The 27,098-nt window shown below is 43.4% G+C and overlaps 1 protein-coding gene across 1 annotated transcript in view; it reads right to left on the bottom strand.

Moving 5' to 3' along the window:
- Positions 1-27,098, bottom strand: part of LOC119395040 (angiotensin-converting enzyme) — a 168,648-nt gene that overhangs the window by 61,708 nt on the left and 79,842 nt on the right. The window contains exons 8-14 of the mRNA XM_037662333.2: positions 26,309-26,478; positions 25,607-25,731; positions 21,075-21,173; positions 15,914-16,058; positions 13,053-13,151; positions 11,858-11,980; positions 6,285-6,510 (exon numbers count right to left, since the gene is read on the bottom strand). Of these exons, the coding sequence (XP_037518261.1) occupies positions 6,285-6,510; positions 11,858-11,980; positions 13,053-13,151; positions 15,914-16,058; positions 21,075-21,173; positions 25,607-25,731; positions 26,309-26,478 (987 nt within the window). The remainder of the gene's footprint in view (positions 1-6,284; positions 6,511-11,857; positions 11,981-13,052; positions 13,152-15,913; positions 16,059-21,074; positions 21,174-25,606; positions 25,732-26,308; positions 26,479-27,098) is intronic.

Here is a 27,098-nt window from a genome sequence, read left to right as displayed (position 1 = left end):
AGCAATCGTTAATCGTTAAGCAACAGAGTTGCTTAACGAAGTTGGCAAGCTTGTATTCAGAGTCCAGATATCTTGTTGTTTTCAGCCCATGGAAACCATTCCTGGCCAATGTTTGCAACTCATGGACATAAGTCCTGTGTGCACAAAAAAAGATATGATGAAGCTCAATTGTCACCATCTTCACCATGCAAAGTATCTTTCCTTTTCAGTGAGCTTTCATCAGGCGATTATCTGTTCTCCACTTGGCACAGATATGATGCACACAGGTCGCTTTCCAGCGTGAAAATGAACCTACACCCAAATACACGTGAAAATGTGCTCTGTAGTCCTTTCGTGTTGGCAACGACATTGCGTCTCAGCCCTCTGATGGCAGGCTGCTGCCAAAATCGCAAGTGCGTGTTGGGTTCTCATCTAACTGTAACATGCGGACAATTTTCAGACCCATTATCACGCGAAAAAAAAAAGAAAAGCTGCATCTTAGATTTAGGTAAGTACATTACTTTGTGGTGGGTCTTGTTTACATGAAGTATGAAGTATTAAAAGTATGCACTATCAGTCCTAATGCCAGAAAGAAAGAGGTAGAAGGAATAGAAATGCCATGTGGTGAAACTTGAACACCCCATGACTTTTTCTGCATGCTGATGGTGACAGTTCTTGTTATAGCGTGACAAAGCACCACACCACACCTTCCTCCACAGATATTTGGTCTGACTGTGGCAACAAATTAATGGTGCAGCTGATTACTTCCAGTAGCAAGACCGTAGATTTAGATTATAGACAAATGCTGCATTAAAGCAGTACTGACACATTTTTCAGGTTGTAAGACCTCTGTCAAGGATGACACTAGGCAGGTATGAATGTTGAAAAATGTTATAGATAATATTTTACGCAAGTTGTTTTGCACTGCTAGGCTTGGAATAATAGTCAACATTATTGCAATTCCATGACATAGGGTGAAGTTTGCTGATATCATATAGTGCTAGGCTATTTTTTCTCCTGAAAAAAAAAAAATATCGACAGTGGTTGCGGGCATTTCTTTGGGGTGTGCTTGTTTGTGGCAGCTGCAGGGAGTAAAAGAACAGAGCGAACCAATGCGTTGTGTCGTCCATGAAACAACGGACAGGCCTGCACGGAACATGCAGCACAACGAAAGCTGTAGGAGTGGCCATTCTAGAGTCCATTGTAAACTCAGTACAGCTGCAAGGTACCCACTACGCCATAAATCTTAATTTTGCAAAGTAGAGAAGCACCCACTATGCCATTATTCATCATGCTGAAGCAGGGTACCCACTACGCGTCTGTAAGGCATTATGTGGACGTTGCTTTGTTGATGCTGTGGCTGATAATGAAGAAGAATTATGGCTGAGCTTTTTGTAACAAATATGTAGCTGTGGACCACCTACTCTTTGCACAATTCATATTGTGTGACACCCGGTGTTATTTTGCTCTTCTGCCACTCTATGTTACATCTGTTAACATGATTCTTTGCCCGACATGATGCCTGTATAGGGCCTTTTTGCGAAGGGGTTTCAAGCACTGGCATGGCTCTATAGTAGAACACTCGACTGCCACGCAGAATGCCTAAGTCGAATCTCACTCGAACCCTTCATAACGTAAGGAATTGCACAGCGCGGAATACAGGACGAAACACTTGAACACAGACAGCGCTGTGTGCTTCTTCAAGTGGTTCGTCCTGTATTCTGCGCTGTGCACGTTATGAATCAAGGCCAACTAGCCCGGCTTTCCATTTTGTTCGCCGCTCGAACCCTGTATTTTTTTTCACATTGTGCGCGATAGCAGTTACGGAGACTACCGGTGGCGGCAGACAACTACGCCACCAAAAACGGCTGTTGTTGTCATCCTCTAACAGTTCTCGCTTTAAAGCTTGCTTGTAGAAACAAGTGTTGCAATGAATTGTTTGTGGCTTTGCTGCTCTTGCCAGCACTCTTTACAGGCTTACAGGGGCTGGAACATCACTCATGATACAAAAAAATTCGCAGTGGCTTAGCTTGGCTCTGCCAGGATATACGTAGCGTTAGCTAATGTTCAGCTGATTATTCTTCACTTTCCTGGTTGTCAAGCTTCTCCGCTTAGCAGCATTTGCGCTCTCCTACTCCACGGCTATACCACACTGGCAAATGCCAGACAGCCGGTCTGACAAATGGATAACCTCCCTGTCCTTCTGGTTTCCTTTTCCTTTTCCTCCTCCCCACTATATGTATACCCCCACTGATACGTCTGCATATGCGCGCAAAATAAGAGGCGCTATCAAGTGGCTCCGGTGCAGCGTGAAACGGCCACTGCGCAACGGAAGCGCACAGTTGGGTGCCCAGCCGGCGCCAATGTGTCTGCCATGGCTGTGACGTCACTCCTCTGGAATGCGCGGACGGGCGAGGCACGCGCGGTGGCGGCAGCTCCGGTGCCCCGTGTGACGTCACTGCTCCTTGCGCATGCGCAGCACGGCTCTCAAACTGCCACGCGAAATTGCTCCGCCTCGGCCAGTGTAGCTACGCTACAAAATATTTTTGAAGATGTCTTGTCACTCCTTTAAAGAACCGCTGGCAGCAATTGCATTTCAAACATGGGCTAGTTTTCTTGTTCTGTTCTCCTGCATACATACTGTAGCACTCTGACTGTGTGTCAGGTGCGAACAAAGCCTTGAACATATTTTAGTATGGTCTTCAAGTAAGCATGAGTACTCCTCTCAAATGACAGCACTCATGACATCGTCATCAATATGATGCACTTAGTAGCTGCTTAGGAGGGACACTTGCCTGGGCTGAGTCACTGGCAAAAATTTCAGTGGATCACATCTGTTTTCTGCATACTTTACAATGGGGATTAGGTTATTTGTGTCACATGACCTCTCACTTCCAAGCACTTTCGGTGCATTAGCATTGATACAGAACGTGGATACAGTTTTAGCAGCGCTTTGTTGCCACACACAAGTAGCCCAATAAGTAGCGGTGATTGGGTTATTTGTGTCACATGACCCCTCGTTGCCATTGTAAAGTACCTCATCATCATCTCTGGTTGCTATGCCTGTGGGGTGTAGCAGTTGGAGTGTCGGAAGGCTTTTCTTTTTTTATTCCATGCAGAAAAGATGACCGACATTCTACACCGCAGCATGGCATTGCTTGCAAAGGCTTCATGCTCTTGAACACCCACTTGTGCGAGAAAAGCTTTCACTGCACCTTACAAATAGTTTGAAAATAAAAGGTCGCGCGAAACTAAGACACTTTCACAAGCGAGGGCACAGGGACAAGTGCAATTGGAGTGTCGCTTGTCTCTGTTGAGTTGAGTTGCACTTGTCCCTGTGCCCTCGCTTGTGAACTTGTCTTATTTTCGCGCAACATTTTATATTCAAGCATGTCGAACACACTAGGCCAAGAACGAGTTTTACTAGAGTATTACAAATAGTTTGCTGGCCAGCTCACGCGACTGGAAAGCTTTACTTGTTCGGTTCACACTGCTCGCTCCACTTACCGCTTTTGGAAGCAGCGTACTTCAAGCACTTCAAACAATGTACTTCTGGAAGCAGTGTACTTAAAGTGAGCTGTTTGACTTGCCTGGCTCATTCAACTTAACACTAGTGAAAGAACCATACATTTCGAGTGAGCATGTTATCATCAAATGAGGGCAAAGTTATTGAAGATAGATTTAGTGAATAAGTAGACCAGTAGACCTCGACAGCTACTGTGGCGAGAACAGCTTCCTATTCACACAACTGAAATGTGGCTGAGATTGTGCATTTAGTTCTGGTGATCTGTTAATGATCAATTTGATTGAATTGTTTCATTATGCATATTTATTCCAAAGAGATACTATCGCATTGTAGCATGCCAAGTGTAACTTTTTAACACTGGTTCTCAGCGAGAAAGAGTCACCCAAAAAATATTTATGGACAGTTACGTGTCAATATGTTCATTCAAGTTTTTGAACCTATAATCAATAACTTTCCAGATCCTGTTGTTTGCAAGTGCTGAAGCATTTCAAGCACTGTGCTAAGGTAGCCTTAACAACATTTTTTTTTCATGGAAAAACAATACAGGACCAACTCATTCGAGATGATTTTGAGAAGCCAAGAATGAATAGTGGAAAAAAGTTTAGATGAAAGGCAGTGCCAAAAATCACACCGATGTTTACGTACTGGCAGGCAGCAACAAAATTTACTAGAATGCATTAAATGCAAGTTTGACAATACCAAAGAGAAAAAAAAAATGATTAAAAAAAAGAACTTGGCTGCAATGAATACAGGTTTCCTTATGTCTGGACATATAAGCATGCCACATTTCGCGTGACTGTAGTGCTTCTGAAAACTCCGGTAATGGCCTGTCTCTTTGACAATTCAGTGAGGAAATGACAATTGCACATTTGCAAATGAAATACGTCTATAGCTGTGGCATGCCAATTTGCCAATATGCTCGGCCACTCGTGTTTATCCGCAATATGCGAATGCATGGTACACAACTTCCAATGGCTGCGTATGCTTCACCACAATTATACAGATCAATCAGACGATCAGCAAGCAATGTTCATATTTGCCCTCTTGGGTACTTCGACAATCAGTCAAAGGATGCAATCGGTCATTATGAACGCAACTTGAACATAGAGTACACATTCAATTCGCGGTAAAATTACAGTGAACACAACCTCAAGATCCACCTAGTGTGCAAGTAAACGGCATTTTCATTCGGATCCACTGGGTGCATGCAAGCATGTTTATAGCTTTGAGCCTAGTAAATGCTGCAACTAACTGACGCAAAACAAGACCAGTGAAGTCCTGAAGAGAGTATGCAACCATAGTAACTATTGCCACACATTTCATACACAGTTGCAGTGCTTATTAGTAGCCTGCTATAGTTATCAGTATTTCGGAATCACTTGTGATATCCACTTGAAGAAACGCCCAAATGTACCGCAGTGATGGCAAACAGAAAGCAACAACCAGGTGGAAAGCTCTCTCTCTTCTCAACGTGCGCTAGCAGTGTGTCACAGTCCAGAAGAGACATAGCCACCACCCAGTGTTACCAACATGTTTGATACGATTGCGGTACTCTGGAGTATCTTTCATTGACTCTAAACTGTGTGGCTTCTGGGTGACATCGCAGCAGCCGTATTGTTTTATTCGTACAGACATCCTGTTTCATTTCTTCCTGGACCATAAGGTGGGTTGCCAACATCGCTGAAGTTTGAGCGCATGTAATGTTATGTGTGGTCAGTTGCGATTGCTGCAGTGAGACGGCACTTTCTACTTTCTTATGATTTCGGGCAGACATCTTGAAGTGACACCAAGATTGATCATAATTAAACCCATCATACTAGAACATTTACAATTCAATTTTACGATTCTCAGACACAGACCTACTCGTTAAAGCAAAAAAAGGCACAAACAAAAGTTTGGCTTTCAGTGGTCCTTTTGAAATGTGCTAACAGTCATTGATCCAGTGGTTAAGGCAGGAGAGTTACTTGGCTTTTTCAGTGGATGCAAAATTCAACCACTTCAGAGCAGTGCAAAAGGTTCAGTTAGATTGGAGATAGAACAGGTGCTGTGGACGGTAACCGTTAAAACATTTCATGCGATGGGATGGTAGATATGCCTTTTAACATTCATCAGCAGCATTTTAAGATATTCATTCTCTTTGACAAGCTCCCATGACCTTGGTACTGAACTGCTGCACATCATGTAGGCTTGAGCACAGCAGCTTTATTGTGATGGTTGAGAATGCACGAATGCGCACATAGTCTGCATCATGGCGTATTGCAGAGCGCTTGCTGGTCAGAATTATTACAGAGCCCTCCACTACGATGCCCCTTACAGTTAATTACATAGTTCAGCACATTAAACGCACAATTTCTTATTTTTGCAATGCTCACGTCATGTGCTTTTTAGTGGTTATATTACACTGTGACTATTGAAACCATTCAAAATGAAGTCTTGTTGCGTAAACACCAAAGTAACTGGCCTCATTGGAAATTGTCATGGGTTTGAAAGAACCGTGGAGAGCGTATGGTCATGACGGTACTTGATATTCACACCTTATTAGCCCAGTAACCATTTGCAGAGGGACGTTTGACATCAGAAGAAATGGCTACAAGAGGCTCATGATCCGTGACAGCCGAGTTCCGCTTTTATTAATGCGAACTTTTATTTTATGTGAGCTTTTATTTATGATTTTTGTTTTGCGCCTCCTGCAGATCGAGAAATGCATGGTGCATCAAATGTATCTTGAAACGTCTGAAGGCAAATTAACGGGATGTCTGGAGCGTTCACTCCTCGGTTATTTGTGTTTTCGTTTGTTAGGGCACATTCTCGTGGTTCCTGGGCAAGCGGTCGGGTTGTCGCTCTTCCAGCCAACGTATGTTTCCTTGTTGTACTCTCTCAGCCATTGGTAGAGAGGATCGAAGTACTCCAACAGTGCACTGGCGTCCATTTCTCTCGTCCTGTTTTTGGTGAGCATGGCTAACGCTTCTGGCCATGGTTTGGAGTATCCCAGCTCCATCACGTCCCTGCACGAAAAAAAAATGTGTATTTAGCGTATAACCTTGCTTTGCTCCTGCAACATGATGTATGCATGTGTGTACGTGAACTCTAAGCCACCATGTATGCTCCGCTTCAGAATTCTTTTTTTTCTGTACGGCTTTCTTTGTCCTACATTTGCACAACTTTCATGATCACTCGTAATTTGTTCACCAGATGTGGCTTGTGGACCTCTTGCACAGCTCAGTCAGGAATTCGGAGGCCTCGTTCTTATGGATCTAATCGCTAATGATGGTCATGTGATTGGTTGATAATAAAAAGCCCTAGCCACTTCTCCATCTGTCTTGCACTTTACTGAGCAGTGAAGGCACAATCGGAAGCAGCACCATGTGTGTTATGATACTTGGTTCAGCCACAGCATGTTGAGATGTTATTGCAGTGACTGACTATGCTGTACAATCAGTAAGTTTCATGTTTTGTGAATAAGGGTGCGGAGGAAAGGGTAACTTTTTGCATTGTCTGTGGCAATAAACAAAGAGCGTACAAATTTTAAACTGAGTAGAATTATGGAGGGCACATTCAAACACACATACCTTGAATTCACGTATATTGAACTATTTACTATATCAAATAGCTGTAGCATCCCCTTGGAAATCCCATGCAAATGTATAGCAATGTATAGTCACCCTAGAGAAACATTACCAGAATCGATCGTTCCAGCCAACGGTTGCTTGTGCTAATTACTTTCTTGGGTGACCATACTTATGTGTGTTGCAAATTCAATTTGCCTCCACATTCAACGTGATGAATGCTTCGTCCTTGCAAGTGTGCTTTTCCCAACTGGCGAGTGCTCGCTTGCACCGTTAGAATATTCATGCTGATCAAGCCGCAGTGTTATGGCAGATGTAAAAACAGGGCACTTGAATATCAAAGGAAGTGCAAACCAAACCATGGGGGAAAACAAGCTACATGTGTGTCTTAAGTTTCGGATGGCTCGCGAAGCTGGTATTTAATTTTTACTCCATAACGACAGATTCGCTTTAGTAATAAGCTGCACTGCAGTACAGCCGTGTGATGCAGTGAAGCTCATCTATAGCTACAGAAGTAACTTTTGATAAAGCATACTGCCTATGGCTGTTTGTTATTGTAAATAAAACCACTACAAACGTTCAAGAAAGTGGAGGGACTCCCAGTTAGATATGAGTCTCCACAACAAGGCATGCACAAAAAAACAATTGTCAACATTTATGCCTTTGGTGTAATTTGAGAGCAACAAATTTGTTAATTGCTTTGCAGAATCTCAAGGGACTCTCCAAGACGTGCAGTATTTATATGAGCATAAAATAGCGCTCATATCTTATTTTTAATTATGAATACGTTGACCTTTCTCGCGATCCCTTCACAATTCAGTATATCTGGGCTTGGTTGTAGTATTGTCTTTGCAGCTGATTGCTACAGGGTGGATATCTAGACGTAAAAAATGTGGGGTCTTGGCAGCATGTACTGAAAATCTTCTTTTTGGCATGATAAAGTCTACAACAAGCATGACAAACACTTAGCCAAAAGCTGTCTTATGCATCGAATATGTGTAGTCCATTTTTGTAGTAATGGACAGAGACAACATCATTTAGTTGTGAAGTTCAAAAGGCAGCGTTTGCATGTTGTGCAAGCAGTTATGCTCAAGGCTTTGATGGGAACTTGGAAATAAACTTTTCTTTCAATTCATATATCGCGTGTTTAAACATTTTTTACACCATGTACTGTAGTAGGTCTCTGTGACTGTACTTTTGTATGGTTGTGCAGTAATGCAGTGATGTAGGCTAGTGTGTGATCTTTATTAGTGCATGTTGTAGTGAAGCTCTGCTGCTTGCTGGAAAAAAATCCCCCCCCCCCCCCCCACCTCTACTTCTTAACTTTATTTGGAAATTTCTGTGCTCCAGAATAGCCCGCAGAAAAATGCTTTTTCACAATTCCCCCTTCCTCTGTGCATTCCCTCCTGACGAACTTCCTGGCAAGGTTACTGTAGACAATGGTACCCACTGTTGTGTACAGTACACTGTTCAAAAATAATTCAGCACCTTTCTACAGGGTGGATATTAAACACCTGCTGACAGTGTAACATAAAGCTGCAAGTACACTGCAAAAGAGGAAGACTATACGGTGCTTTGCTCCATAGCATAGCTAAGAGCTGTTAGACATAGAGCGAGCCTCTGAAAAATTTGGCTAACGTGGAGAAAATTTGATCTTCTTTCTAGGTCATGCTGCCTGGTGCTGTGCCATCAGCAACAGCATCTGCAAATGCTGTGTATCTGATGCAGTGATGTGCAGGGTGTCGGAACGGAACGAAAACCTAAAACGAAAACCGAAAAAAACGACATTTTTGACCGGAACGAAAACGTAACCGAAACTTTATCTATTATTTCGTTCCGGAGTGAAACCGAAATTTTTTCAATCGTTTTTCGGTTCACGAGAAAACTTCGCAATCCTGAACAACTGAGCTCATGCAACGTGAGCAGTTATGCATATCTCAGGGTACAGTATTAGCGCTTACCTCAGGCAGGATTTCCAAAGCAAAGATATGCGAAACAAAAAATTCTGCGAAAAACGAAAACAGTGGCAACCAGAGATGTTCATATTAATGCCAGTTGACTTTCGCGCGCCTGTCACGCAGGCCAAAGTGGAGAGGGCATTGTCGGCGCTGAAGTTTGTTACAGCGAAAGCTGTTATGAGATCACAGCAGCTGACTTTGGCACCATAGTTGTCCGCCGCAGTCAGTGTCCGTGACTGCTATCGCGTGATACAAGAAAAAAATTAAATGAGAAACAAATTTCTAGGATCAGATCTGATTCGAACCCACGCCATCTGTGTGGCAGTCGGGTCTTCCACCACAGTGCCACGCTGGTGCTTGTAACTCCTCCACAAAAACACTCTATACAGGCGTCATGTTGGGCAAGGAATCGCATTAACATATGTAATATGGCGTGGCACAAGAGGAAAATAACATCCAGTCATCAGAAAATGCTTATAGCGCAGAGTTTGTGCTTTAATGCAGGGCTTAAAGTCAGGGGAAGCTCGAGGGGGGGGGGGACCCTTCCATTTCTTAAGGAGGGCTGTATGGATGTGTGTATGTATGTATATAGGTCGCCACCCTCTGAGGGCCCCCCTTCCAATGAAAGGAGAGTTTAAGCCCTGCTTTCATGCTTCCCACCAGTGTTGCGGAGTTGTCCCACCAGAATTGAAATGACTCCGGAATCATTCCACATTTTCCCGATCCCGGAATGGAATGGGGACAACACTTGGAGGAATGGAATGAGAATGGAATTAAATGCCTTTTGCACGAAATGGAATGGGAGTAGAATTACGCCGTTTTTCGAAAATAGAGCAAGTTTTCGTCTACGTCCAGTTTTTCGAACTTCAAACATTAGTAAGTCAGAGCCTCGAAATTAACAATAAAGCAGTATTTTTAAAATGGCTTGGCTAATTACAAGCACGGTACATTTTTAAGCAACGCGCCTACTACAAACCGAGGCATAAGTTAGTGTACAAACGAATGCTCTATCCCAGCAGATACTGAAAGGAGAAAACAAATGATTTCTGCGCGTTGGTACCCATTGATACCCCCACCCGAAAGTGGCGAATACTCTATGCACAGCCTAATCTTTATCTCACGAGCAGTGTAGTACCTGACACACGTAAATAACCTTTGCGACAAGGAAGACATTGCATACCTGCGCACAGACGAACGCAGAAAGTTCTCCTCGCCCCATCCATGCTTGTGAGGCGCGCTTGACAAGCGTGAGTGCTGACGAGCAGTGCGGCACAGCGTTCCGTATTCGATGCAAAGGCACAAGGTGCCCGAGCGGTGCACTGTTCCAATTAATACGAGCAGATCTAGAGGGTTTTCTTCCCCGTTAACCAAATCTTAGTTTTCTCCATAGTCCCGACCGCTCCAGACGCGTGGCAAAACTGCTTAGCCTTCTTGAATACTACTTTTGTCAGCAAAAAAATACGCTATGTCGTCATTTTAGCATTAGCACCATTTAAGCTTAAACAATATTAAAACACCATTATTCGTTCAAACACGCTGACCATGAAAATACTATAGGTAGCGGGAGAACTGCCCCTATGGGAATTAGTAGGCTGGTTGTACTGCACGAGATATGTCACCAAGCTACTATCTCTCGACCTTGGTAACGTGTTTTGCGTACTTTTGCAGTTCTTAATGCATCTGATGACATCAGCTTTATGGGGCGTTCATTCTTAACTCGATGAAACTATCAAGATGCCTTTCTTACGTGGAGGAATTACACTGATGGAATTGAACTGCCCGGCCATTCCCAGAGTCCGAATGCGCTAAGTTTTTTCATTCCGAGGAATTGAAAGGAATAGAATTGCGGCAAGTTCTGCTTCCCCGGAATGGAACTGAATGGAATAGAGGCACCCATTCTGCAACACTGCTTCCCACTCACTGCAAAGTGTCCAGCCATAATACTTCATCAGCATCAGCCACAGCACAAAGTGCTCATAATGCCTTACATATGTGTAGCGGGTACCACGATTCTCCGAAGAATGACGAAAAATGGCATAGTGGGAACTTCGCTACTTCAGAAAAATTGTGATGATTTATGGTGTAGTGGGTACCTTGCATGTGTACTTGTATTAGTTGTCCCAAGAGACTGTGCGGAATACGCAGCACAGTCACAGCGAAAGCTGTGACTGTGCTGCGTATTCCGCGCAGGCCTGGCTATCTTTCTATCAGAACAGCGGTCTCGCACATCAGAGAGTACACTCAATGACGTGCTGCTTCTGAGATCGTGCTCGCTCCCTTGACACAAAGCATTGAACCCACTAAAAAAATTGGTGTTTGTCTTTTGAGAAAATAAATACCATGACTTTGAAATTAATACTGGTTTGTGCTAGTTGGTAGGAATTCGTGGTACAGTTACTTCCACTCCTCTGAAGAACGTGTTTTACCCTTGTCCCACTTTCTTAAGAGGAGGGCAAGTAACTACATCACAAATCCAATGTTTTTTATGATTACCTTTACTTCGAACTTTTTCATTTAAAAAAAACGTTACGAACCATTACGGAACGTTTTTTGTTCGATCCGAAGCAGAAACGGAACGGAACTTTTTGCGGTGGAACGAAACTAAAACCGAAACGAAGAACATTTCGTTCCGACACCCTGGTGATGTGTAACAAGTAATTTTACCGTTACCATTCAGTGTCATCAAACACCTTTGCGTGGGGAAACCGTGTTCATCCGCTGTGGTCTCTTGGAGATGATTTCGGTGTTCCCGTTCGTAACCCTTGGAGGAGTACTGTGCAATCACTCCGCCATTTTAGGCATTTGCCCGGAATGTGAAGCGAACGTACCCAAATAGCTTTCCTGCTTCTTTCGACCTGTAGAAGTCGCACTTGTGCAATGGGCCAGTGTGATTGGCTTCTTCACAAAGTGCCTTGTAGAACTGGAACTGCAGAATGATGCTTGCAAAATACCTGCATTGAAGAAAGGAAAAAAGTTGTTCAAGGTTGCTATAAGGTCTGCAAAACGAAGCTGCAACTCCGAAATTTGGGCATGTTACGTAATAGAACTAGTGCCGAGCGAAGAAAGACTAAACCAAACCAATAGTTTTCTTTGAAAAATAATTAAAGAAGCCTGTTTTGTTTGGGCACATCTGCATAAAAAAAACCTCACTTTCTCAAAAAATAGAGTTGCTTGCCATCGAGCCGATGTTGCGTGTTATATTTGATGAACTGCAGGTATAGAGGCATAGTAAATGACCGTGATTTTTTAAAGCCTTACAAAAAATTATCGCAATCACTCAATAAAACATAAATATTGCTTTAGAAGTGGAATGTATTTCTCATAGCTTTCACTAGTACAGCTTTCTTTAATTATCGATAAGGTCATCCTTGATAGACCAATTGAAACACCAGTATCTTTGCTTGATCATTTGTAGAAGTATGCTACGGTAATTTTTGCTTTGCATAATCTTTAGGAGTTTGACGCAAGCAAAAAGAAGGCCTTCTTCCTCTATTCATTGAGTTATTTGTTACTGCTGATGTTACAGGTTCATAGAGGGTGGCAGCTCCTATGTGCTATCTTCACCATAAACAGTGCAGCCAGGTTCATTTTTATAACTCTGATACTTACTCTAGTGCTAAGAAAACATTGCCTCTGCCAACGGTATATTTTGCCTCAAATTTGTTCTTTATTCTGGTGAAACCAATCTCTACTCACACACAAAGGAGCCCATAATTGCTAGTTGTATCATATATCATACAGAATTGCACTTAACTGAAACACCACAGCACAATAATAGGCACTTAATGAAAATGCTGGTATTTCTGTGAGGCAATTTAATGATAATAAATGCTAAAGATAGCCTCTTTATTGAGAACTTTGTATGATTAGCTGCCGCTGTACATAAATAGAACTTGATTCATTTTATATTTGATTGCTGAAGATGACATAGATTATGGCTGAAGATGTAGGATTCTCTTTCTTTTTGAATGTATTGTTTCCACTGTGTAAGATGTTTACGACGCTGTAAAAGGTAAAGCTTACCTTATGTATGGTACGTTGGCAGATATGTGGTATTTTGATGGTGGGTCAAAGTCATCTGGTGCTCGTGGAACACCAGGGCAAATTCCTTGGTAATTCAGTCTGAAATATAAGTTCGGCATCTTCAGTCTCCCCTTATTGAAGAGATGTGAGGATGTAAGAGATAAACAGCATACTGCAGAACAGTCTATTTTTTTTCTTGGACAAGAAAGGCAGCACAAAAAGTCATCTACTAGAACAAGGTGCATTGTGGTAAGTCGTCTGAAACTAGAATTGATCTCACTCTGCCTGTGTATCCGTTCATGCCAAATATTATCCTACCTGCTTGGCATCTTTGTTATTGAGTAGTCTGCAATATCCCCTGAACACTATAGTTTGGCCCAATAAGACTATGGTGTTACAGTACTGAGATTGAAATCGTTGGTTTGATTTCTGCCACAGTGGGTGCATTTGGATATGCTTAGATTGAAGTGCGAAATCGAGGACCTCAGGTGGTCAACGTTAAAGGGGTGGTGCCACCAAATTTGTGGCTTGCGCGTTCTTTGCTGTAAGCGTTTCCTATAGCTCCAGGAAGCATGATGCACGCACCAAAATTCATGTATTCTCGCTAAATAATTTAATATCGCCTATTTATTTGGACAACTTTCGGTTTCGGTTTCTGGGCGCCGAGGTTGGGCAGTGACGTAGAAGTGTAGGAGGCGTGGTCACGTGACCACACAAGGCTGTGACGCACATCACCAGGAAGCGATCGAAACTCAGCGAGTGATGTAGCAACCGATGCTTTGCCGGTACTATAGTGAACTAGAATGTATTCTAGTTCACTACAGCTGGTACGTACGTTGCGGAAGTGGCGGAGGTCCGGAGGTCACTCACGTTACTACAGCAGATTTGGTGTGACGTCACTACAACTTTCGTTGCCCATCCTACAGATCTACGTCAGTGTTGGCGCGCTAGCGATGGGTTTCGATCGGGAGAATGAGCATTTAGGTACACTTTGGAAGTGAATTAAAATATATTCTAAACGTTTGCTGTGTCCGACCCTTCGTGTGGAGTGTCCTTGCATACAAAGGAAACCCACAACAGGCTTGTTATAGCCTCGAAATTTGATGGCACCACCCCTTTAATGTAGAAATCTATTCTGTGTCATAAAGGTTACACTGCACAAATCTCAATAGCAAATTGACAGTCTCTTTATCTAATGCTGAGAGAAGAGGCGAAAGCCTATGCTCTCATGTTTGTTTGATTCGCTGTTAATACACATTTGAAGCAGCTCTGATGAACTTTAATTCACCCTTTGATTCCCTTTAGTTAACCTTAATTCACATATAAATTATCTCATGCACCTAACAATTCTAAATCACTTGGCATACAGTTTGCTTCATTAATTTGCTTTAATTCACATTTCATTGACTTTAAAGAAACTTTAATTCTCAGCAGGCAAATGTAGCTATGTGCCACATGTGACTTTTGGTACTTTTCATGTTAACTCCCAACACTGCATTTTTTTACTCATGTGCCATATAAAGGTTGCGCCTTAATAAACTACTTCGTCATAATGTTCTTTGAGCCACTAACCCATAATGTTTTGTTTCTCACATTGTGTTAATAGTTTATACATGCTAAAAATGTTTGGTCATGCAATACAAGTGAGCCTACTCTCTTGGAGTGTTAAACATGGACCAAAAATTTGTGAGCAGTAAATGGGCAATCAGTGCTGATGTCTATATTGAGATGTCTGTCTTGACGGTTGTTTACTAGATATTTTATTTCATCGACAAGCTCTGCTTTGCATCACATAGTACCTTTGGAAGTTATGACTCCGCTTTATTCCTTCTGACCTCTTTTCATGCGTGTTTGGTTTGCTCTTCAACCTAATGAGTCCACTGGTGGGGCCAGAGCCCCCAGCCTTCGATCCATGAGTCATAATTTGCGTCATAGTTACCACATTACAGTTAAAAATAACAAATAACGTCCCCTATTCTTTCCCTGTCTTAATTGTATGTTCGATTTATTAGGTTGTGTAAAAGAAATGAGCCCTTCAAACAATTTCCCTTATTTTGTGGTTTGATGTTCATTGCCATACTTTGTGGATCTAAGATTTTTCAAAAATGTTTTTCGTGCTAGATACAACTCGCAATATGTTTTGTTGCTGAACATAAAACAGAGTTTCATTGTGCACAAGGTCCCCTTAGCGGGACCGAAACATCTTTGTCTTTGTGTGCGTGTTTTAATGATTGGTCGATGGTTGATTTTTAGATGTGAAGCATCTTATAGCGGAGTTCAATCCGGTGGTGGTGGTGGTGGTGGTGGTGGTGTGCAGCGTGACCACCCTTACTGCGCATGCGCAAACCCTCTCCACTTCCCCTCTCCACTCCCTCTCTCTCCCCTTTCCCTCTGCACATCACCTCTCCCCTTCCCTTTCCCCCTCTCATTTCCCTTTCCCATCCCCCTCTCCACCCATCCTCTCCCATCCCCCTCTCCCCTCCCCTTCCCCTCTCCCCTCCCCCTTTCCCCCTCTCCACTTCCCCTGTCCCCTTTCCCCCTCTCCACTCCACCTCTGAAACGTGGGCTCTACATGCCGAAACACTGCTTCGCATCGCCTCATGGTCCCCTTTAGCGGGAGATAGTGTGATTTTTCTGCCAGAGTTTAATACCGAAGGTGTCTGTTGATAGAACTAAAATTTAAAAAATACCCACGTACAGTGACTTTTGATACGTGCTGGAGTACCTGTTGTAGCTAGAATCAGTGTAGAATCCTTTACTTCATTGCCTTTATTATAACCTGTGCTGCTTAGGGGTGTCAAGATGAGTTGACCAGTCATAAAAGCCACGAGATCCTGAATGAAGCATAAACTGGCACTCACAACAGAGTCCACCAAGCCTTGTTGTAGTCTTCTGGCTTGTACTTGCCCTTAAACACGTTCCACCTCCAGAGGTCAAAAATGTACACGGAGGGGATGATGGACACCTTGCTCATGGCAATACTGTGCAGGTAGTTGATGTCCGTTTCTGAAATGCAGGATGACAGTGTTGCAGGTTTGCGCTCGCACATTTTCTTCGCACATTTTCGCCACTCATTTGTCCATTTGCTGGTAGATCCTCCATTTGCTCCAATTGCAGGGTGTCTGCGCTGCCTATCCTTTCTGGACATGAATGACGGGTTACGACAAGAATGGTCATGACATGCATGTCATCTGTGTCACAACATGAATAACACAAATGTAGGAATGGGTGAATAGTGATTTGGTCGAAAAATTTCGAATAAAATAGTTCGAATAGTAATTTTACATACTATTAAGGGAAATGAGCATTTTTGTCATGACCCACCTAAGATGTGCAATATTTTTAAGAATTGGAACTATGCATGTGTGAATGTCTCTTTTTAGTTCGAAGTGAAGTGGAAGCAACTTTGAATAGTAGCAAGATTTGTATAACAGTAGGGTGCAAGTTATAGTGGGTATAGTATGTTACATTTGAAAAATTACCATATATTTAACGCATATAAGCCCGTATAACCAGCACTTAAATTAAAAATGAATTGAGATGGAGGTAATATGTACACCCGTGAGCAAAAGTATATGGACCATTGCCGTCCGTATACCTTTGCTGTCTACGCTGTCTAGTGGCAAGCTGTCTGCTGTCGAGAGCATTTCTCTGACGAATTCTGTCAGAGTAATGCTCTCGACAGCTATTCCGTCAAAGCAATGCTCTCAACAGCAGATGGCTCACGACTAGGTGGCGTAGACAGCGATTTCAGCTCACGCTTCCGTGGTCCGTATGCTTTTGATTATGTGTGTGCATTTAACCTTAAAGTGTGGCTTCGCAGCAGTACAGATTTCCCATGGATGAGTGGTTTCACGGCATAGCATCACCACATTGCAGTGAAACCACCATTACAGGGGGGTTGTATGCGCTTAAATATACTGAAAGACACAGGACGACCGGACCAGATGACGCCAGCAGAACCGTTTAATCCGCAGTGTCTGCCTCGGCACACAACACCAAGAAGCAGAATAGCGATGATGATGGCTATGTACAAGTGAGAAAGATGAAGTACGTTAAATGTGCTTACAATACATATATTCATTCATTTCAAATACTTCGAAATTTCTAATAATCTAAGTTCATGTCGAAGTGAATTTGAGTACTGCAATATTCGTTCGAATATCAAAGTGCTAGAATATTCGCTCATCCTTACACAGATGACATGATGCAAACGTCGTGAAGCCATCATGGTCGTTTCGTTCGCATGGTATATACAAAAAATGTACATGCATGCATGATAAACATGGCAAATGACATGTAAATGACATGTCATTAGTACATGAGTGCTTTGATTTGTCTCAAAGTCAAAGAATGCGGTGTATGCAGTTCCTTGCTGGACTGCTTTGCATTAATTTGATTCCCACTGTACATGACATCCATCAGTATCTTCAGCAGTTGTCGCGTGGGTGTTCCAATGTCACTGGTTACTCTTGGTGTCACAGTGGTTGTGCATTGCCTCTATTTCACAATGCTGCAGTGTCATCCCTAATATTCTTCCATGAGTGACCCGCCACGGTGGTCTAGTGGTTATGCTGCTCGACTGCTGACCTGAAGGTCGTGGGATTGAATTCCGGTCGCCGCGGCTGCATTTTCGATGGAGGTGAAAATGCTTGAGGCCCGTGTGCTTAGATTTAGGCACACATTAAACCCCCGGTAGTCGAAATTTCTGGAGCCCTCCACTACGGCATCCCTCATAACCATATCATGGTTTTGGGATGTTAAACCTCAACAATTATTATTATTACTTTTACGAGTGCTCGATCAGACTGTCTAATAATTTAACTAGTTGAGCTGGTTGTTGCATATTTTGAAAACAAACAGTGCAAAAAAATGGAAAAAAAAGCATTAAGAAAACGAGAAGGTCTAAAAATAAGCCTTTCAATGTTTCTTCTGTGAAATGTCTTGTTTCTTTCTATTGTCCTATATTTAGGGCTGTTCCCAGGCTGTGTACACTGCTTCAATTTGGACGCATTAAAGTGTTGTGAGCACTCCAACATGTTATTGTGACCATTGGAAAGCTGTGGTGCCGGCATGATGAAACACATTGAAAGCAGACCCACACAAGTACAATACTCATGGATTGAAACAGGACAATTTAGTGCTCAATAACGCACATACTTTTGTCTCCACCGTCTTCAGTTCGGGTCATATTGGCGTAATTTTGACTCGAACGTGTAGATCGGAGCCAAAATTCCGCAGAGACCAGATTTGCCGCAATATGACGTGGTTACCTAAACAATTGAAAACACCAGTCGTTATACTAAAAAATTTGATGTCTCATTTGAATCCGTGAGTACTGTACACGATGAGCGCATCTATATTTCTTATTTCTTTTTGTTTTGTTGTCTAAGCATTGTGGTTTCCCAGTAAAGACATATCTACTATTGTAATGGGTTGACCTTAGTATAAATGGCACTAGTCAATGCATAAAAGTGGAAGGTGTGACTGGACAGGGGCCTGTTGTATAGCATATAGTGCCATTTCTGCACCAATTACGCCAATAGGCAAACAAGCACTGTAGAGGGTGCGAGTGCCAAGTCAAATATGAGGTGCCCTCTATAGGATGTACTATATAAAGGGTGTACTGTGAATAAACAGGGGCACTTCTGCTAGGGACTTGGAGCGTGTGTCTTTACTCGCAGCCCTCGGGCTTCAGCCTGCCTCCCCGGCCGCCTCGGCTCGAACCCTCCCACCACAGGCTAGACTGTCTATTCTGTTATGCAGGCATATCAGCGCTTGTTAGGATGCTTTGAGCATGTGTACAAGCTCTCACATGTGCACATATATGTGTATTAGTAAATAAGTAAGTAAATAAATAAATAAAAGTTATTTATGAACCTATACATAAGAAAAAATCCAGAATTGAGGCTTGTGTTGTTTGATTGTTGATATTTGTAGAGTGTGAAACAAAGTTAAGCATTTGGCAGAAGGAAAAAGGACCTTGGTGCAAAAAATTAATTGTAGTGAGATGGTACAATTATGTCATGATTCGCATGCGTTTAGGATATATTTTTTCATGAAATAATCACAAGTGATTCCAGAGGGACAACCTCATAATATGTATTTTTTTTTAATGTTTTGTTCCTTCCTCATGAACCACCCAAAATAGCATGCCAAGCCTGTCTCGAGACTAACCTGCCCAGCATGGCATCGCATTCTTGCATGCATAGTGAGCAATGCAAAATAGCATAAAACACTGTTCAAGATTGCCTGGCCTGTTTTTTTTTTATTGTGCTGTGGACTGGAAAGAAGAATGTTGCACACTGTACGCATATGCCCTCTTTCCCATACAAAGAAAAGAAGATGACCTTTAAGGGCTCGTTTTTATATTTGTTATAGACACAATATTAATGAGAACTAACAGACAATAATGCCAAGGAAAGTATAGTGTTAGTCAGCGCCGATCGCAGCCATGGCGGCGAGCGTGGAACACTCTTTTTCTGCCTTCTTGGCCTCACGTAGCACATGATCTTTTTACGAGCGGGCAACTGACCAATAATCCCTCGCATACTACCGAAGGCACCATGTCTGCCAGAACGAGACCCTCGCTATGAATGAAGAAAATATGGTTACCTTTAAGGGCTCAGACACAATATTTATGAGAACTAACAGACAATAATGTCAAGGAAGAATATATACCATATAAAGTGGACGGGGGGGATGACCGCCGCCGTAGCTCAGTGGTAGAGTATCGGACGCGTTATTCGAAGGTCGCAGGTTCAGTCCCTGCCGGCGGCAAGTTATCTTTTTGTCCACTTTACTTTCTTCACATTTATATCCTAATTATTACAAATAACATCCTCTATACTTTTCTTGGCATTATTGTCTGTTAGTTCTCATCAATATTATTTCCTGTACAAGTAAGGAGCGGCACATAAGTTGGAGGAGTTGTACGTCTCACTTGTATAGGTGAGCAGGCATGACCCATGACTTCCACCGGTCGCGTCGCTCAACATGATGAGAACACTGTAAGCAGCGCGGCTGGCGCGGATAATTAAAATCTCTCAATAATTTTCTCAAAGGAAAAAATCTAGGGACTTTACAGACACTCATCGATGAAAGGCTGGTGAACGGTGACAGCGCTTTAGGAGGGCACGCTACTGTGGCGCCACCTCATGCAGCAGACAGACGCGCATTCATGCATTGCAGTATCTCTTTTGTCGTTACGATGTCGTCACGTTTAGCCATGATGAACTGTTACGCTTGTTCTCCACTTTCCTCCGCATGATTCCGCTGTGAAGGAAACCTCCCCCTTCCTGTAATTTTTCAGTTTGTATTCCTATACATACACGCACATATTCAAACACACACACAATTCATCTAGAGGGACACCTGCAAACATATGCACATATATATATATATATGAGTGAAATTCAGCTGTTCTTCCAGAAAATGCTGATGTAGTAAGCATGAACAATGCACTGCCTAGTTTTCATTCCGAATATTGCTAACGCCTGTCTGGTCTGTTCCAATTTCGTGTGAGTAAAACATCCAGGTACAGATATATTAAGGTGAAAACATTAGATGCCTCATCAATTAGAAAATTGATCGTCGGCACACCGCGTTGGTGGTGTCAACACGAGTGGTGCAAAAAGTCATCACGTGATGACGTCACAGATCGCCGAATTTTGTGACGTCACTATAGTGTCACATGATGACGCCATCACATGACATGGTCACTTGGTCAAAGGTAGGCCGGTCACGGAGGCAGTGCAAAACCAGGTGGGGTGCAGAGAGCTTGCAATGCTTAGGTGGGTGGTGGAGTATCAATAAGTCGACTGAGAAGAAGAAGAAGATAACTTTAGCATTCAAGTTGTCTGAGGCGTATGCATAAGCGACCCTGTGAGTTTTTTTTTGCTATGTGTTTGGTTGTAGTTGTATTCAGCTTGTTTTCCAGACTTGGTGTTTTTCACACTGTGTCTGTGCTCCCTGTAATTGCAGGCACTACGGAAAGCTTAATGATACACAATTGCACTGTACCTTCGTCCTCCTCTCTGTCTTCCAGCAGGCCGACTGCTTTCAAGTGCTTTGGTGTGGCCACAGAGAGAGAAATTGTATCTCCGATAGCCTCATGGAAACCTTGGGAGAGGGAAGAAAAACTTTTTAGACGTTACATCATACCATTTATGCAGTGAAGCTTACATATATGGACAATACCGGCTTCGGCAATAGATATATATATATATATATATATATATCATGCAACGGTGAGCAGCCGCTGCATTATACGGTTTCAAATGTCTTCTGAGGTAAAAGTAATCACCCACTGCAATGCTTCTATGCCATGTGAGTTTCACCGCAAGGGTGAAACATTGAATGTGATAGCAACAATTTAGAATTTTATACGAAGTAGGGTCAGCGCTCAGCTCCTTTAGCATCTGACTTGGTGCAGCTCAACAAAATCCTGGTGTAAGGAAAGAAGGCCACTGCTAATACCTGTGCCACACAGGCACAGAAAATGGCATTAACTTCTTAATGCCTTATTGTTTAATGCCATTTGCACGGTGCCACAGGGGAAAATGAAATGGCATTCGCCTGAATTCTATTCGTCACCCAATGCCTTCGCTAGAACTCATTTGACTGAGAAATGCGTGCTCTCGACACCAAAGCTTGCTCATTGATAGCTCCTCTGCACACATAAAACATTTGAAATAGCATCTATCGTGTCAGAAATATTTTAAACATGACTTTTAACACATATTATGTTATTTCCCAGTTCCACCATAGTGAAATTGCCCCGCCACGGTGGTCTAGTGGTTACGGTGCTCGAATGCTGACCCGAAGTTCACGGGATCGAATCCTGGCTGCAGCGGCTGCATTTTCGAGGGAGGCGAAGGTGTTTGAGGCCCGTGTACTTAGATTTAGGTGCACGTTAAAGAACCACAGTTGGTCGAAATTGCCGGTGCTCTCCACTACAGCGTCTCTCATAATCATGTCGTGGTTTTGGGACGTTAAACCGCAGATATTGTTATTGCACTTTAGTGAAATTCAATTCAGAATTGCAACGGCTTCGACATGACAGACACCATGTTGGATTCTAGGCTTCTGATTCAACATGCAATGGCCGAAGTTGCTGTGGTTGGTTGCAATGGCGTAAAAGACATGAACAAACTCAAGCTAATGGCAACAATAATATGCTTTCTTCTACATTCACGAACGCAGAGTAGAGTTGTTAAAATGCCTGTTTATATTTTACTATTACCCTAAAATTACTTATTTCAAAAGGCACTGTTATTGACATCATCAGGTCAAATGCAGTCAGATTTAGACATGTGCAGCTCGGCCGAAAAAAATGTCATTCAGGGACTTAATGCGTTAACTCAGGCCCGTAGCCAGGAATTGCTGGGGACACTTGCTGAAAACCTTGACTATTTGAGAAAAACACCTGTTTTTATTATTTGTTTTTGGTGAAAAACACCTACTTCACCAAAATTTCGGGGGGGGGGGGGCAGGCCCTCCCTCCCTGGCTACGGGCCTGCCTTAACTATTTACTGAATGCCATTTCTTGTGCTCGTGTGGGACGGGTAAAAGCGACCTTCGTGCTGTCTATTGCTTCAATCAAATTGACGGTGAGAACACGACACGTGCACAGGTATGAGCCGTCTGCTGACCCCTTTCAAGATAAAGCGCGCGCGCCCAGCTGATCAAAGTATGCAGTTTCCGCCGGAGCCACGCAGCCCTCCCTCCAGGACTCTCCTCCACCCTCCCTCCCCCTCTTCCGCGCTGCGTAGACGGGCGGCGCGTTGTTTCGCTTGAACCGCTATGGCTCACAAGCTTTCACTCGCGCATAGAACATACGACGCGCGGCATGGTGTTATCGCTCTTGAACTTTATACAGGAACATCACGGCGACGTCGACGACGAAAATGCGCCAGCAGTTTCCTTATAATCGCTATCGCAATTAAAAAAAAAAAAAACGCGAACCGCCACCTCCTGGCGCCCGTCGGGTTTTCCAGTCCTGTTCGCACCACCAGCCTCGCGCTCCCGTCACCCCTCTGCTATATAGTTGTATATAATTATGTTAGATATAGTCAAGAAAGCTGTGCGTCTGCAAAACGAGCTAAACTCTCCGTAACTGGAAGGTGGGTGGAAGGGGCACAGTGCCGTCCCCCTTTATTGATATTTCCCCAGCACATAATACGTTTTCATGACACTATGATGTTGTTATAAATAGGTTCGACTGTAGTTGTATGTCTGCCTGTAGAAGCTGCTGGACAGCTTGGGGCATAGATTGACACACATTTTCATTTCGTTTTCATCATACCTTTGTCCGTGTTTTTTTTTTTTTGTGCGCTGGAAGCCGTATATGAACCACAAATTGCCCACAGAATTACCCTCTTTTTGATTGATACAGCTCAGACCAGCAACTATAATTGTTTATATAGTCTCAGTGTATTCACGATTACATTACTGATTACCTTTATATAATCCATGCTTTAGCGCAATTGAAAAGTTGTAGAACTTGCGACACAGAGCGAAGTTGTTTTTATGACGTCATCTTCTCTCTTTTCCCGTCTCTGAAGCCATAAAGTAGAAAGAAAAAGAACAGTCGCGAATTTTGCTTGTTGGCACTCCTGGAAGGGAGTCAGTAATAATAAAATATTGACATTTCTCTGCATCCGTGTTTATCGCCGACCTATATCTCTTATCATATAAAACCATGGTCGAGTTTAATCTTGCAGTACAACGCTGCTGAACGCTAAATGCCGTATTCTATCTCTTTCCCTATTTTAAGTTTTTTTCTATCGAAATACAATCGAGAACATGCAATGTGTTCCAGATGTGCAAAAGCGAAAGCGGCGCATTTCTTTTTTTAACAATTGGCAGCTTTTTTTATACCCTGGTAAAATGGACCACGTAAAGAACAATGTCGAGGAAACATGTAGTGTCGCATTTCCTAGCACAGTGCAAAATCTTTCAAGGAATTCTGATGTCCTTCAACAATATTTATTATCTTTGAGTAACTAAAGAATCTATGACGCCAATCGCTATTTTAAAAGACTAACTCAGTGCGACTATGATCAATAATAGGTACTTGAAATAATTCCATCAACGACCACTGATTTGGTATTGTTCCGCAGAAAGTCGACAACTTTATGAAGATGAAAGCAATGCTCGAAATCATGAGAATTTATTTCGAGATTGTGTGTGAGCCTAGACATCGTAATTCATTATTTTCTAAAAACCAAACAAGTCATGGCATACTTAAAGGGACATACACTCAACAGAAAAAATTGGCCGCCATCCCGCTCTACGAACGTGAATGTCCAGCGAACCTGTATCAAACACCACACATGCTGATTGGGGGGGGGGGGGGGTATTATTGCTTTGTGGTAATGGTAGTGATAATCGCTTTGTGGTCTCTGTGGTAGACCGTGATTGGTTCCGCGACCATTTTCAGCAAGACGAATTTGTTCCTTTCGTCGAGCATTGTTTTCACGCTGTTCTGGTCTCTTTCATTTTCGTGGTCTGCCCATGGCAGTCTTAGAATGAACTGGATGAGTTGCTAGACGGGTCTCCATTTTTGATGAAACCGGGAAACACACGGACGCGGGGAGAAGGAAGGGCCGCTTGACGTCATTCAAAGTCCTCGTGTGAAGTGAAAAGCAGCTGCTACCTAATCTTTACCGGGAACGCTTGGGAGGGTGTTCCCATTGTTTACAGGCGCCTTATCATACATCATGCGGTTTTGATGCTTGTTTTGTGGTAAGGTATGCCATTTGCCTTCAGTTGGAGGTCGAAATTTAGTTGTGGCGTTTCAGTTGTGCACGAGTCTACAGCGAACGCGTTCGTCCGCTCGTCTGTCCACCTCTCCGAATGCCCTCCTCAGCATCCGAGGTAAAAACGCGAAGAGCGTGCGCATCTGCTAGCAGAGGAGCACGCGAGCGCGAGCGTCTGTTGGTGGTTTAAGGCCTGGCGTTTTGCGCTTAAGCCACGGAATTTTCCGACCACTGCTGTAAAACGGTTTTTCTCATATTAGGAAATCACCACGCTTACCGCGAGCAGACGCTGAACAAGCGAGAAAAAGCGCAAAAAGAAAATGCGGGTGGCGACGCCACCTTGAAGTTCCCGCACCAGTCGCCGTGACGTAATAGATTTTGGCGGCGTGTGCTAGCGCCTACGTAGTTCGTAATCGGTAAAAGTGAAGTACATTGTCTTCTGAGAGATCTAGAGATTTAACATACCAAGTTACAGAAAGTTTCGTTGAGCCAATGTGGCGAAAATACGATAGAACCCCTTGAAATCCGTGACGTCACCATCGGAAGTTTAAGCGGGAATTTTAAAAGTGAGACGTCTGACAATGATTTTTTAATAAAACTATGACGGTGAAATAAACAGCAATAGAGTTTTCAGAGTATAATTTATCTGTCTAAACTAATTTATTGCTTCACTTTAGTGTCCCCTTAAGCTACGGACGACTGGGTTGCCAAATGCTGTACCACATTATCGTGAGCCGTACCAGGCTGTCGTTATTATGACAAAGGAAGTGACAAAGAAATGTGTGCGCTTACCAGGGTTTGCCCCAGTCCTAAATACGACCGGCTGCTTGGCGTACTTGAGGAAGTACTCGATGTGGCCCATTTCATGGTGCACAACGAGCAGATCTTCCATCTTCACCTGTGTGCATTGCTTGATCCTGTTGGCATTCGGTGTCACAATAAAGATCACTTCGACAAAAGCCTACATATCACGATGTAGTTAACAAGCAAAAAAGCACTGCTTCAAGGCCAATTGCCATAAAATTTCACTTTAATTGGTTGCAATAGTGGTGAGTGACTAGATATGCTGTATAGTTTGAGGTTCTTACGAGTCCGAAGTTAAGGGACGCAAATCGCCAGACGTTCCAAAGAACGCAGGAGGAATACTAAAGAACATATACACATGACCTGAGGCTATATCTGTGTGCACCATTCCTAAATATCCATATTATCCAAGCAATCTTTTTGAGACATCTGCAGGCGATGTTACATTGTGTTCACGGTAAGTATTAAGGACGGTGTCTTCGTTGCTAGATTGTGCACCGTAAACACATCTATCTTATGCAAGCTTTTTTGCAGCGCGCACATCCGCTCCCATTCGAAATGTCTTGTGGTATTCGAAACGTCCGCTTTCCTGTGGTATCGACGACCATTCGGCTTCGTCCAGCGCCTGCTGCTCCCTCTCCCCTTCTACCTTTTTTTTTATTTACACCCGTTCCAGACTTATATGCTCACCTTACATCCTTGCCGATGTAGAAATCCCACGCCGAAGCGTGACAAACAATCTTTCTGTCAGTCGGTTTGGTCAGCACCGACCGTTCCCAGAATGTTTTAGGCATTGGCGGCAGGCCCATGGATGTGAAAAACTCCTCGGACATCTTGAACATGTCGAGAGCTGTCATATTCTGCAAGACATCGAAAAGCATGTGGATGGTTAACATCTGACGGGCATTGTTAAAAAAAATGCATGCACACTACTCTGCCATATCTTTAAAGCATAAACTATAACAGAAAAAATTGCACCATTTCCCGCTAAAGGGGACCATGAGGCGATGCGAAGCCGGAGCACTTGCACGATCGCGTTCCGTTGGCGTTCGCCGGGCATGCTACCGACCTCGCGTCGTGGAACGCAAAGAGGAATACCGGAATACTACGTGCGTCGTGTCTTCCCTCTAGCCTGGCCGTTAATTCTCACAGGGCGTGCGGGGAACGTCGACAGGCGCGCGAGAGAGAGGCAGCGTAGGAGAGGAGAGAGAGGGAGAGGGGACGCGCATGCGCTGGCCCTCATCGCGGCGCTGCGCAGGAGAGAATTTCGACATGTCGAGCCAGCGCCTCGTCGAGCCCGCATTTCAGAGGAGCCAATCGAGGCAAGCGCTGGACTGAACGCGCGCAGTCCTCTGCCATTTGAAGGAGAGGAAACTAGAGGAGGAGAGTAGCGTATGCGCCATGAGAGCAGAAGCGAGAACGCAGGAGAAGCGCAAGTAGGTGCTGTGGAGAGAGTAACGCGCAGCCGTTGGAGAGAGGG

The sequence above is a fragment of the Rhipicephalus sanguineus genome, chromosome 5 (genome assembly GCF_013339695.2).
Source record: "Rhipicephalus sanguineus isolate Rsan-2018 chromosome 5, BIME_Rsan_1.4, whole genome shotgun sequence".
NCBI classification, from domain to species: domain Eukaryota; kingdom Metazoa; phylum Arthropoda; class Arachnida; order Ixodida; family Ixodidae; genus Rhipicephalus; species Rhipicephalus sanguineus.
The sequence above is the reverse complement of the archived record's forward strand: the minus strand, read 5'-3'. Positions and strand labels throughout refer to the sequence as shown.